General features: G+C 53.2%; 2 protein-coding genes across 12 annotated transcripts in view; both read left to right on the forward strand.

Moving 5' to 3' along the window:
- The first annotated feature begins 4 nt into the window (after positions 1–4).
- On the forward strand, positions 5–6,030 carry RAD51D (RAD51 paralog D). Of its 6 annotated transcripts, none has more exons than XM_050714741.1 (11): positions 5–61; positions 378–491; positions 638–699; positions 853–971; positions 1,679–1,760; positions 2,207–2,341; positions 2,511–2,633; positions 2,767–2,857; positions 3,702–3,772; positions 4,672–4,839; positions 5,501–6,030. In XM_050714741.1, exons 2-11 carry the CDS (start codon positions 410–412, stop codon positions 5,582–5,584), a joined length of 1,017 nt encoding a protein of 338 aa, XP_050570698.1. In that variant the 5' UTR covers positions 5–61; positions 378–409; the 3' UTR covers positions 5,585–6,030. The 6 variants fall into 6 exon arrangements, with proteins under 6 accessions (XP_050570698.1, XP_035415034.1, XP_035415032.1 ...); XM_035559141.2 differs by having other exon boundaries at positions 2,538–2,633; XM_035559139.2 differs by having other exon boundaries at positions 59–183.
- A 910-nt stretch (positions 6,031–6,940) lies between these two features.
- The window catches only part of RFFL (ring finger and FYVE like domain containing E3 ubiquitin protein ligase), a 44,323-nt gene continuing 37,984 nt past the window's right edge, over positions 6,941–13,279 (forward strand). Inside the window, exon 1 of one of the 6 annotated variants that reach the window (XM_035559151.2) lies at positions 6,941–7,129. In XM_035559151.2, coding sequence (XP_035415044.1) covers positions 6,973–7,129 — 157 coding nt within the window. In that variant the 5' untranslated portion in view covers positions 6,941–6,972. Of the gene's footprint in view, positions 7,130–7,551; positions 7,720–11,787; positions 12,112–13,279 lie in introns of those variants that run through there. The other 5 variants (XM_035559159.2, XR_007709059.1, XM_035559155.2 and 2 more) reach the window with 5 other exon arrangements.

Below are 13,279 nucleotides of genomic sequence, written 5' to 3' on the forward strand. Positions count from 1 at the left end.
GGGTGCGGAGCGGGGCCGGCCCTTCCGCAGGAAGCAGGAAGGGAGCCGGGGGGAGCTGGGGGTCCGTGGGGTGCTGGGGGGACTGAGTGGGGCAGGGCTCAGCCCCTGTGGTCCCTGGGGGCTTCCCCGGCGGGAGGCAGGAGCAGGGCACGGCGTGCTCCCGAGGGGCGCAGCCCCGCGTGGGTGAGGCTCCGGGCCTCAGCCCGGTAGGGTTTGGGGGTTGTCTGGTGATAAATTAGGGGATAAATGAAGCCCGCCATCGTCCACATCGTGGGACGAGGCCTCTGTGGTGCCTCCCCGGCGTGGGCCTCGCCGTGGGGAGGCTGCGGGGTCCCACGGGAGGCTGGCGCCTGACCCACGCTCCGTCTCCTCCACAGGGCTCCGCTCCCCGTCCCGGGGGTCCGGGGACATGGTGGTCCTGCGGGCCGGCCTCTGCCCCGGCCTCACCGAAGAGATGATCCAGGTCCTCCGGGCAAACAGCGTCAGGACGGGTAAAATGGGGGGGATCGGGGTGGGGAACGTCGGCCCCGGCACCTCTCGGGGGCACCGCGCTCTGTCCCCGTGTGGGAGCCGCCTGCTGTGGTCGTGGTCTGTCCGGGCTTGGCCTCCAGCTCCTCATCCCTCGTGCTGTTTGCAGTGGTGGACTTTGTGTCGTCAGACCTGGAGGATGTCTCCCAGAAGTGCTCCCTGTCCTACAAGGTAACGGGGTGCCCCCACATCCCGGCATTTCAGCTGGGGAGCTCAGAGCTCAGCTCAGTGCTCGGATGGGCTTTTCTTGGGGGGAGCCCACAGCGAACATCGGTGGCCCCGAACTTCCCCAGTCCCTTTTACAGGTGTCTCTCTGCCCGCCAGGCGCTGGTTGCAGTGAGACGTGTGCTGCTGGCCCAGTTCTCGGCCTTCCCTGCCAATGGGGCAGACCTCTACGAGGAGCTCAAGAGCTCCACGGCCATCCTGTCCACCGGGAGCCCCAGGTGGGGACAGCGCCAGGGGAAGGCCATGGCTGCCCTGGTTGTGGGGCGGTGATGCCCTGAGCGGGCTCAGTGGTGTCCAAACCATCCCAAGCAGCTACCACCTGGCTCTGGCTTTGAGAGGAGAGAGGAGTTTTTTGGCCTGTGGCTGCAAAGTCAGCTGGTTTCTGCCCCTGGAGGGAACGATGCTGATGTTGTCCTTGCAAGAGCCTGCACATGTATGGGGAAGTGTTTGCACATCTCACTTTTAGGCTGGGCAACACACTGCCTTCAGCCTTTCCAGCCTTCGCCTTGAGGGCTCCAGGGAAGAGGGCTGTGGATCTGGGAGGGCTTTGGAGTCGTGAAGTCCAACACTGGGCATGGGAATGAGTTGCTCTCTATTCCCTGTGCTTATTTCTCTCTTTCCCCAGTCTCCTTGCTGGGCTGTAGCAGGGAGGATGCAGAGAAACCCCTGGGCATTCAGACGTGGCTCCCAGACCCACAGCTCCTCTCCAGCCCAGGGCGGGCCCCTTGCCCCCACCACGCTGCAGATCTGCTGCAGCCCGCGGTGCGGAGAGGGCCGGGGGTGGGAGGGAAGGAGCAGAGCCTGAGGCGTGTCTGCGTTTGGGAAGGGGGCTGTAGGGGCGGGTGTCTGGGCGCTGCAGCTTCCCATATCCCCGCCTTTCTGGCGGGGAGCACATTGATGGTCCCACCTTGTGTTGCACCCGCAGCCTGGACCAGCTGCTGGATTCGGGGCTGTACACGGGGGAAGTGACGGAGCTGATGGGCGCGCCGGGCAGCGGGAAGACGCAGGTGAGTGGGACGGAGGAGGCGAGAGGGGCAGTGGGGGGGACATGGTGCCTTCAGGCACGTGAAGCATCACCTGCCCCGAACCGAGAGCCCTTGGCTAGGGGAGCGGAGGGACTTCTCAAAGGGGGAGAGCTGCTTGGCAGTCCTGGTGGCTCTCAGGCTGAGGCCATCAGAGGGATTTTGTCATTGGCAATAGTTGCTCTTGTCATTTTTCCTTGGGTGTGAGGGGAGAATAAAGCACTGAGTGAAACAGATGGTGCTCAGACGCTGGTTGCATCTCCAGTGGTCTCCAGCCTCTCCTAGAGCACAAGGCAGCCCCAGCAGGAGGTTTGGATCAAGCTTCTGGCCAGCCCTGGTGGCTCTGGGGCTGCCACCAAGGTCAGGGGACCCTAAGGGCTCCCCTTGTCCTTTGGGGGATGCTGGCTAACGCCACAACCCTGCCTCTCCAGGTGTGCCTCAGCATCACGGCCAGTGTGTCCCTCGGCCTCAAGCAGCACGTCCTGTTCCTGGACTCCACGGGGGGGTTCACCGCCTCCCGCCTCTACCAGATGCTTCAGGCCCAGGCAGAGGATGAGGAAGAGCAGGCAAGTTCTGTGGAGCCCATCCCACTGCTCCTCCACCACTTGTGCTAAAACTGCCTTGGCTCTTGCCTGCCGACAGCCCCAGAGGTGGCTCAGCTGTCGTCTGTGTCCCCATGGGCTCTTCTGGGTCCAAACTCTTCCTCCTGAGGCCACTTTGTTTTTTCTTGGGGAGGCTGTCGGTGACACTGCTTTGTCACAGCTGGAGGCTCTGCAGCGGATCCAGGTGGCCCGCGTGTTCGACGTCTATGAAATGCTGAGTGCCCTGCAGGAGGTGCGGGACCGCCTCTCCCAGCAGGTAGCAGCCTGGCTCCAGGTCCCTCTCCTTGACAAGTGACACCAGCTCACCCCGTCCTGGGGACGTCCTCCCTGCAGCCACGGGACTTTCAGAAATGTTGCTTGGCATTGCACGGGGTGCTTTCTTCCTGCAGGCGGTGAGCTGCACGGGACCTCTCAAGACGGTGGTGATCGACTCGGTCTCAGCTGTGATCCACCCGCTGCTGGGCGGCAGGCAGTCAGAAGGTGAGACGCTTCGTTGGGGCACGAGGCTGATGGCAAAATGCTGCGGGTGCAAGGCTCTTCCAGAAGAGCATCGTCCTCCTGTGCGTGCTGTGCCTGGGGTTGGGGCAGGACTGATGAGAGTGTGGCTGCTCCTGGCTTGTCTTTTGCAACCGAATAAAATGGGAGTCTGCAGCATTATTTGCAAAACTTCAAGCTGGCTGTGGCCATGCAGGCCAGTGGTCTGAAACCTTGCTGGGAGACAGGGGATGCACTGAGCTGTTTGCTTAACGAGTGAAACCTCTGCTTTTGGTGTCGTATTGTGGTAGCTAGCATAGTTTGTAAAGCTCCTTGTAGGCTCTTTTTGCCACATAGGCTCAAAGATCAGGAGTTGAGGGGCTTTCTGCTGGCTCTTTTCCAGAGCATCTCACACTTTGATAGCAGCCAGCGCTATCACAGTGGTTCCCCTCACAGCCATGGAAAATGAAGCTGTGAGCTGGAAAGAAGGGTCCTGTGCCTGCTAAATCAGCCTGGCCAAGTTTGTCTGGAGCTCCTGGTGCTTTTGTAGGGTTTTTTTGGCCTCAGGTGGAAGACAAAGGAGTGGGACGGCTCAGGGTTTGGTCTGTCCATGCCAAATCCATTTGCCTGGGCTCCCAGCAGAGGTCCCTGTGTGGTGCTGGTGTACAGCAGGGATCTGTGGGTGCAAAGGGTACAGTGGGGTGCTGGAAATGGGGTGAAGGTGCCCTTCAGCACCGTACCCAGGGCCCCCACAAATCTAGGTGTCACCTGCCTTCAGGGTGCACCTTGGGGGCTGTTCCCTGTGTTTTGGTTGGAACCCCCAGCAGCCCCATGCCTTTTCCTCCTCCAGGCTTGGCCATCATGATGCAGCTGGCCAGGGAGCTGAAGATGCTGGCCAAGGAGTTCAGCCTTGCGGTGGTGGTGAGTGTTGCTGTGCCTTGTCCTTCATGTGCCACAGCAAGGAGCCCAGGAGAGATTTTGGAGCACTTGTGAGGGGGGACCCCATTCCCAGCTGAGCAGGAGGTTGTCACTCAGTGCTCTGCTCCCCACATAGCTCTGTCTCTGCAGCTTGCGGATGGTTTGTTCCAGCAAGTGTGGAGCAAGGACAGGGCTGCTTTGCTGCCTGCTTTTGTTGCTGTCCTCAGCCAACAAGTCATTCACTTGATTGAGCAAGGTAGTGTTAAGTACAGACAGACCAAAAGGCTGTTTGTATTTATTTTTGATTACGCACCATTTGTTTAAGAGGCTGGCTAGCTTCTTAAGTAACCTCGTGCTTAGTTTCCATGGAGGAATTGCAGGGCACTGCATTGCACAGAGCTGGGGACTGGGAAGGGCCTTGCTGTGTTCTTCCCCCAGCTCTTGGCCAAGCAATTGTGTTTGCTTTGGTGCTCCCAGGCAGGTTGCAGTGACCACAAATAATGTGTTTGAATTGGAAAAGCCACAACAGAAAGTGGTGGCATGCTGAACCTGGCATGGGAAGGCATTGAGACAGTCCTGCCCTTTGCTCTGATTAGCAACGAAGGAGGACAAAATGTCTTCAGGGACACTTGGAAGTTCCAAACTAAACTTCTATGTGGCTTTAGTGCCAGGAGCTGCTGCAGCTTACAGGTAGGAGTGAGCTCGTGTCCGAGTACGTATCTGGTGCAGTTGCATGGGCTGTGTTTCAAGGGGATGGCACGATCATGCTAAGGAGGAGAGCGCAGGAAGAAGAGAGAAACTTCACAGAAGTAGCAGCATGGCCATCGTCTCCTGGTGATCTCTGGTGTTCCACTGAGTAGTACCACTTTTCCCTGGGCATGATGAGTGTGTCTGTGTGGCAGGTGACTAACCAGGTGACAAGGGACAGCAGCACCGGCCTGCTGAAGCCAGCCCTTGGCCGATCCTGGAGTTTTGTGCCCAGCACCCGGGTACTGCTGGAGAGCAAAGGAGCCGCCTGGGAGGAGGCCACCACGCGGCGCAGCGCTTCCTTGGCAAAGTCACCACGGCAGGTGAGACTCCTGCCCGGCCAGCACCTCTGCGATGGAGAAGTGACTCGGACCTGGGCTCAGAGCAGAGGGAGGCTCCTTATGGAGTAGGGCAGGATCAGGGCCCATGGTGGGACCCAGTGCAACAGGAGAGGAGCAGATGCAGCCTGGCTGCATGCTATGGAAGACGAGAGCACCTGCTCCCTGCAGCCTGAGCTCATATTTATAGGTATGTTAAATGAGAGGCACCGCTTGCAATCTAGGTCACCTTGTTCCTCGTGCTCATCTTGCTCTCGGGATGCTGCGGAACCAGCTCAGACAACTGCAGAGGTGACCCTGACCTGATCCTGCCTACTCACAGGGCAGCGCTGCCTCAGCCCCCCGGCTCTGAGCCCTCTCTGCCTCCTGATCCAAACGGCTTTGGATGCGGTGGTGTGCTGGGCAGCGACATGCATCCGGGATGTGCTAAACGAGAGTAATAGTGCATCTGGGGACATCTTTCTTTACTAAATTGCATCCTCTATATGTCTCTGTGTTCAGCAGACCCAGTTAAAATGAGGGCAGAAAAGTCCTCAAGGGGATGGATCTGGGGATATTGGCTCTGGGGCAGGTGATGGAGTGATGTGCAGGCTTGCCCTTTGTCCCAGCACAGTGAGGTTAAGCTCCTCTCTGTTTCTCCTTGCAGCCGACAGGGATGCAGGTGGAGCTGGATATTGGAAACAGTGACGTGCAGGAGTCGAGCCCAGCAACACCCACAGAGGGGCTCTGATGTGGACGGAAAAGCAAATGTCATGGTCCAGGAGAGCTGCAAAAAAAAACATACAAATGTTGAATGTTTTACATTCAGCCCATCTGAGTCCTGCAGCCCCAGGAAGGACCAACACCAAGCAGCTTCTGTTCTGCACCTGGGAGAAAATGTGCGTGGGGTTCTCTGGAGACCTTGCTCAGCACATACAGGCTGCGGTGGCTGGGCCTTGTGGGCAGCACGGCAAACGGGTCCCCTCCTCTGCAGGTTTTGTCTGCAGCCAGCAGAGCTGCCCTGTCCTCAGCTACTGGCTTGGGACCAGCTGGCATGTCCCTGTGCCAACCTGCGGCTTGTCACAGCAGCTTCATTCCCCCATCACTTGCTGTTCTCTGGTCCTGGAGCTCTTCCTCGGGCAGCCCATGGTGGTTTTGGTTGAGAAATTAAAAAAGGTGTTGCACGCTGCTGTGGTATTCAAGAGCTGGAAATCAGTTAATGGTAACTTCTGTTAGACTTCAAATTTCTGATTAGTCCCTATCAGGAGTGGTGTGGGAAGGGCTGTTGATCAGCAGGGATGCGATCAGGTGCTTGATCTGACCCCACAGCAACAGCAGGGCCCTCAAGGGAGCTGCCAGTATTTCTGGGGCACTGGTGTGCTGCTCGCTTCCTGCTCTGGGCAACCTCCTGGGGCTTGTGCAGAGCTGGGGAGGAGATGAGAAGCTGGGTTGGAGCGTGGCCTCTCTTGACTCCAAATTTCTTGATCCTCATCCTTCTTGTGGTCAAGAGGAGTGTAAGAAACCTTCAGTAAGTGAGCTGATGCAGGTTGTGGTGGCTGGGACTTGGCAGGGCATTCTTATTAAACTAATGGGAGTGAAAACAGTTGTATTTTGAAGCCATTTATTTGCATTTCTGGGGTTTCCAGGCTTGGGAGATGAGTGGGGCTGGTTATCCCCAGGGAGCTGCAGCCGGGCTGGCAGGGGTGAGGAGCAGTGTGTTTTTCCTGTCTGTGGGAGGCTCGTGCTGGTCCTTACAAGCAGAAAACCTGGCCCGTTACATCCCTTGAAGCCATGAACAAACATGCAAACATTTCAGCTATAACCTCTATGCTACAATTTTCTCTCTCTGCCTGAGGTTCCTCTTCTGCAGGGAAAGCGAAGTGCTCACGGGGGAGCGCGGGGCAGGGGAAAAGCCAAACAAACATCTTCGGTTACACGTAAACCAGAGGGGTTTTCCCTCTGCCTCCTTCCCCGAACTCGCAGGAGGTGGTGGAGGCGACCGGCTCGTCTCGGGCCCTGCGTCAGCCTCGGCCTGGAGCCAGCTGTGCGCCCGGCCTGTGTCTTCAGGGGCCATGCTCCAGTCCCCGGGAAGTGACAGCAGAAACTCGGTCACGGTCATGGGACGGTGATTCAAAGGGGATGGTGATCCGGAGGGGACAGGGGAAGGCGGCGAAGCGTGTGGGCTGTGCTCCTCTGAAGCTTTCGGGCGCAGCTGTGACCCCGGGAGGATTTTCTCTCCTTGGCAGTCGGCTGGAGGCAGCTGCTGGAGCTTCGTGCCCTTCTGGGGAAGGACGGGGTAGGTCGGGGGGGCGGCGGGGGGCGGGCTGTGCGTGTGAGGTGACGGTGAGGCCCTGAATTTCTGGCTGTGAGTGCCGGTTATCACCCGGCTGGGGGACCCTGGTAGTGGGCGGGTGGAGGTTACGGCGATCAGGTACCAACCCTGGAAAGCCTCAACTCCCTCCTCGCGCTGATTTGCCTTAAATTTACACAGCAAAGTTGAAAATAATTTAATCCCTAAGGAGTTTCTGACCACTCGGGCAGCGAGCTTCAAACCAGGCCACGACCTATCCAAACACCCCCCCGAATAAACCCCAACGCCAGGTGCGGGCCGGGGTCTCGAACCGGGGTCCTTGAGGGCGGCGCTGCCCCCCCTCAGCCTCCTGAGGGCGCCAGCGGAGCCTCGGCGCCGCCCGGGGGCGGGCCGGGCCGGCCGCGCCATGGCGGCCGCGGCGGGGGGCAGTTGCCATAGCGCCGCCGCCGCCGCCTCACGGAGCGCAGGGCCCGGGGCGGAGCCGCGGCCTGGCCCGGCCCAGTGCCCGCGGCGGGACGGGGCAGGTGAGGAGGCGGCGAGGGCCGGAGGGAACCCGGGGGGTGCTGCCTCGCCGGGTAAGGGGAGATTAGGGGGGAGCTGGGGAGCTGCTGAGGGTCGGGGGAAGAGGGGAGGCTGCGGGGGGCCGGCTCCAGCCTCTGCTGCTCGGGAGGAGGCGTTTGGCAGCGCTGTGCTCCTGTGTCCCTCCCCACCAGAGGGGCTGTGAGGGTTTCAGAATGAAGCTGAGCAGCTGGGGATAAGCGTGGAGCTTTCCTACAGCTCTTTTTTGAAACTGTGGTCTCCCCGCCTCTGGTGGTGGTTGGGGTGCTGGCTTGGTATGGTGGAAGCACACCTGAGGTGATGCCTCCTTGGTGGGAACAAGTTATTCTCCTGAGGAGGAGCTGTGCCTCGCTTCTGTGTCAAAAGCGAGGGCGTGTGGCGGGGTGAGAGCTATGCGAAGCGCCGCAGAAGGCAAAAGGAGCTCAGAAAATAAAAGTAGCCGGCTGCCGTTCGGAACAGCCTGTTCCTGTAAGCCGGTCAAGGTGCTTCCTGCCGAGAGCGTTGACGTATTGCCTGATCGGTTCCTTACCAGCAGATTCCATTTGATTGCAGGTTAATAAACACAAGTCCTCGGCAGTCTGAGCCTTTACGGATCAGGGGCTTAGCCAAACAGCTGAGGATGAATGTGCTCGATGTTACAGCGGCGTGATAAATGAGCTGTTGCGCTGGAGTTTCGTGTGTTTTCAAACATAGCGAGGGTAGCCAGGCTTGCCTGGGTGCTGCAGAGATAAGTGTAATATTAACGTGTCGGTAGGGATGTTCTGGCTCTATGATTTTTTGATTAAGATATGTTCAAGATAATGTTTAACTTCCTGAGGCATAAAAATGTTTTGTTTGGGTGTTTTGTTTGAGCTCTTTATGTCGCCTTCTCCTCTCTGACACGGAGTGTGTTTTCCGTGGGTAGTGTGGGAGGCCTCGGACCCCGGTTTTGGGGAGCTCTTTGAGAGCAGAGGAGGAACTGACAGCAGGTTTCTCTGCTTTCTGACCCCATTATGGTAGTGGTGAAGAACTTACTGGATTTGCAAAATGCTTTTTTAGTTCTCTGTTCCAACTGGATCGGAAATGACAGGTGCAGTATAAGCTGGCATTTTTAATAATGTAACAGGCGGTATTTTTTAAGAAATTGAAGGTTATATTTCAAGATAAGTAATGATTAAGGCATATACATGATGGCATGGAACAAAAACAAATTAGTATTTACACCTTGTCATCATTTCCACTGCTACCTTGTTTATCCAGAGCTGAGAGGTAGAATGTAAAGCTATTAGCTTAAAATGTTGGGTTTTGTGATTTTTAGATCCTTGCGTTTACCTACCACTGCTCCATCAAATACTGTTGTCTCTTTAATGTTTTTTGTGTTCATAGTGCTGGGGAGGAATATCTTGTACTCAGTCTTAGGAACCTTTACTTCTGTAAACATAATTACTTTCAGAAGAACAATTGGGTCTAATGAAACAAAACAATTGATTTAGGCTATTGTTGTGTTTTCTGTTATGGGTAATTCTCTTTGCTTGTGTGAATCCTGTTGCAGAGTTACCCAGCTGTAGTGCTCTGTGGTTTTCTTGTCCCCTCAGCTGGTAGCAATTGGACTTTAATTAAAGGTGATCTCCATGACATTGGTGTTCATGGATAACTGCTTAATTGCTCAAGTTTTTTGTTGAATTGGAATAGCTTTAAAGTCATAATTTAAATATTGTATTTAAGTGCAGGGTAGTAAAAATAGGCTGTGAGGTTTAGGCTTTCTCGTTGGGAGGCACATGTAACTGGGCTTTTAGGGTTTGAAATAAGGGCAGAATGCAATACTCCACAGGAAGCATACAAAGCAATGAAATATATATAAACTAGATTTTGAGGTTGGTGGTCACTAGCTGAATTTGTATTCATAACCGGAATCTATCTTAGTTTTTCCAGGCCTTCATTTTTTGGTTTATTGTGGTTGATTTCAGTGTTGTTTTTTTTTTTTTTAATGGTATGTAAATGTGTAGTTTTCACTTGTGCGTGTTCGTGCCATGGTTTGTTTATAAGAAATTACAGAGACTGTAAACTCTTCAGTCAGGCTAGAGTGTGATTCGGGTTGAATCTACAGTGCTATATATAGAAAGTTTATTAAAACTTGTGCTTTAGACTTTGAACCAGCTTTTGCGTGGTGGAAGGGCATAAGCAGATTTTCACACAGTTGTCTGTTGCGTGTTCTTGTGCCTGCTTGCCTCCCGCTGGCTCACCTGGAGCTGTGCTGCAGGCAGGCTGTCTGTCTGATCCAGCACCCAGCTTCGTGTCCTCGCCTCTAGCCAGGTAAAATGCTGCCCTCGTCCAGCGGGTGTTGGCTTCCCTGTAACATATATAGGGAAAAATGTGTTTCGTTCAGTTTAGGTTACCTTTCCGTCTCTTAGAGCTCATTTTCATATGCATATAGAATATCTCAGAGCAGCTGTTCTCCAAAGCCTTTGACCGGTCTTGAGGAATACGGAGCCTGGTCCAAAGATGAGAAGTTAGGAAGACCTGTGCCTTTGAACTAGCTGCTTAGTGCTTAGGAGTGAAAGGGAAGATAGGGATTAATAAAATACCTCGCTGGAAGAAAGCTTGTGAGATGCAAATAGCTGTGTGTGTGCCACCCTTGTTTGGGTGCAGCTCGTATGAAATGCTCCTGACCCGGGGCAGAGGATCTGCTGGTGGGTGGTAGTGAGGACGAGGGAACTTGGCACTTCTCTGTGGTCAGAGCTCTGGCTACAAGCACGACGTGACTTTAAATTACCGAGTGTTGTTACCACTCCGGTGGGGGCTGCGTGCTTGATCTAATGTCACGGGGAAGCGTTATGGCTGATGCTGTGGTAAGGTCTGTGCTGCTGGATGACTTCGCTGCTTGCCTGCCTGTGTTTCATGCTCTCCGCTTTACTGTGTTTGTTTGGTGCAAATGTTTATCCAGTGAATGTTTTATTCCTCCCCTGATCACCTGTTTCCATTGCGAAACCCCAGCCCATCCCCTGCTCCCCAAATTCCAGTCATTAGTCTTGATAGCGCCTATCAGTACCTCCCATATCGTGCTTGTTTTCCTTCGCTTCCTGGGGACGGTCATTGCAAGGAGCCAGAAATTAGTACTTTGAACTTGCACCAGCTGGCATTCAGGGAGCACAGAACACTGCAGGATGAATAGATGAAGTCTCCGTTTCACAGGTGGGGAGAGCCAGAGTGGGAGAATCGCAGCACCACCGAGTCGATGTCAGAAGCAGAACTTGTCTGCACGCCAGGTTTTCTAACCAGATGGTACATGCCTCTGAAGTTGGTTATTCAGTCTTCAGAGAACATTGCAAGGTTGAAAAATTACAGTTTTCTTTAAGAAATGGAGTATGACTTTCAGATCAGTAATTCATATTTTTTTTATTAGTTTTTCCCCTCTTTCTCAGCCAGTTTCCTCAGAGCTGAGAGCTTATTCTCACTTCAGAAAACCCTTCTTGGATTTTTTAATTTATGTTCCCATGAGGTGCTTTCTTTAAAAAAAAAAATTGTTCCTTTCAGAGACACTGTTTATTCTTCTCAGGATCTGTAAAATCTGTGGATTTTTCACATAAATTGCCCTGGAGGTTTTCACTTCTCTCTAAAATATTAGTTAGACTTCTTTCTCTAACAGATCTGCCCTCTGGCCGCTCTGCCAAATAATCCCAGAATAGGAAATCTCATGTTGTATTTCCACGTAGACTGAAATATTAATATTGGCATTTTTTTCTCGACACCTTCTTTTATATTCAGAGGGTTGTGGGATATGCTTAAAAGAATGTTTGTAAGCAGTGTGTGTTTTGAATCTTTAGCCTCTAGACTGACGTTAAGTGAAATTTTTAAACAGGCAAATTTAAAATACTCTCCTTGGGGAGCAGCTTGTTGTGCAGTAGCCTCTACTGCAGAAGACAGCTTCCTTGGGTGTTATATATTCTATATATACCCCTGGATAATTTGAGATTGCAGTGTCACAAAGGTCGTTGCTGAATCAATGCCACTTACTATGTCCATGAGTTTATATTGGTTTGGCTTGGTCCCCAAATGACTCACAAACCATAATTTGCATCCTGGGGAAGTCCAGACTAAAACTGGTGTGTCACCGCTTCTCGGTGATGTCAGAGCACCTAGCTCAGAAGGCAGTCACCAGTCGGTGACTTGCACGTTTCGTTCACCCCACCGCTCTGGGGAGCTGGCAGAAGCCCTCAGACGAGCAATTCCTGGAATGTCGTGCTTGAGGATGTGCGGGATTGCAGCAGACACTGATGGTTTTGTTCCAGGACTGTGCTGAGGCTGCTTAGGACTGCCGCGGTGACACGGACACGTGCTGAGCAGCAGTGCTCTGGGGACGGGAGGGCTGATGCTCGATGCGATAACCACGGTGGAGATGGAGCCAAGATGGGCAGTGCTGCTGTGTCGTGGTGATGAGTCCCTTCTCTATAGGATTGCCTTACAGTTTGTGCTATACTTCTCTTAAAATGGGGCTTTTATTCACCTGATGGAGTAGTTTTCGTTATAGATCCTTGCATATGATCACTCAGAGGATGTGCGGGCCCTTGGTATCCAGAACAGGTTTTTAAGATGACAAGCTAACCATTAAAAGAACAGAAATGGTTCCTCTGTTTAGATAAAATAATTTTTCCTTTTGAATCCTTGAACCTCTTCCTACATATGCCTCGTGCTCTGAGCTAGCAGCAGAGACGGATGAAATGTCAAGCTTGATAGATTGTTGGAGCTGTTTTTTGGTGGTTAAACAATAATGAAACTGTTATATGGTTGCAGGGAAACACTGCTCTCTGTGTGTGGACTTCGTCCTGGAGAAAGTTTCAATTGTTCCCAGGAAGGGCTATTTCTAAAATGCAGCTTCTGTGGCTGGTCACACAGCTGTCTAAATTACTGGCTGTCTTGAGGCCATTACACAAGCATTACAAAATAGTTTGGAAACAGTTTATTTTTCAGATTCCAAATCAAGTGTAGATCTCAAAGTCCCTTTTGACTGTATAATCAAAAAAAGTTGAAATTGAAGCCGGTGTTTACAGAGGCCGATTTATGCTCTGGGAGCTCCGAGCGCAGGTTTCTTCCTGGCGGAGGCTGATACTTGCGTAATTCGTGCCTTATGTCTCTCAGATTGAAAATCTTATCAGTGGTCGCATGTGATCATGCCTTTCCGCGTGGGGTTAGTCAAATCTAGCCGCTCGTCGTGCGTCTGTCTGTGCGTGGGGCTCCCAGGTAAGATGAGTAAGATCCTCTCTTCTTCAGAAGAGAAGTGAGAAGGAGTTGATGCAGGCATCTGATGAAAATAAACTCAAAAACCTCAGCCTTCTTGTTCTTTCTTTTCCTGTCGTTATTTCTTCTGCTTGCTTCTCTGAGTCGAGGGGAGATCGCAGACTGATTTCTGCAATGGAAATAGCTGAATCAAGAATGTTGTTCCGAGGGATGTAAGAAATTCCTGAAAAGAATTAAAATGTTGTTTAGCTTGCTGCTGGAGTCTCAGAAGTGAATTGCAATGCCTACGAAATGTGCATAGAGAATGCAGTTGGAATTCAAAGCGCCAGTAAATGACTACTTGTGCAGAGCAAAGCAAGGCAT

Source organism: Cygnus atratus, chromosome 20, assembly GCF_013377495.2.
Source record: "Cygnus atratus isolate AKBS03 ecotype Queensland, Australia chromosome 20, CAtr_DNAZoo_HiC_assembly, whole genome shotgun sequence".
NCBI classification, from domain to species: domain Eukaryota; kingdom Metazoa; phylum Chordata; class Aves; order Anseriformes; family Anatidae; genus Cygnus; species Cygnus atratus.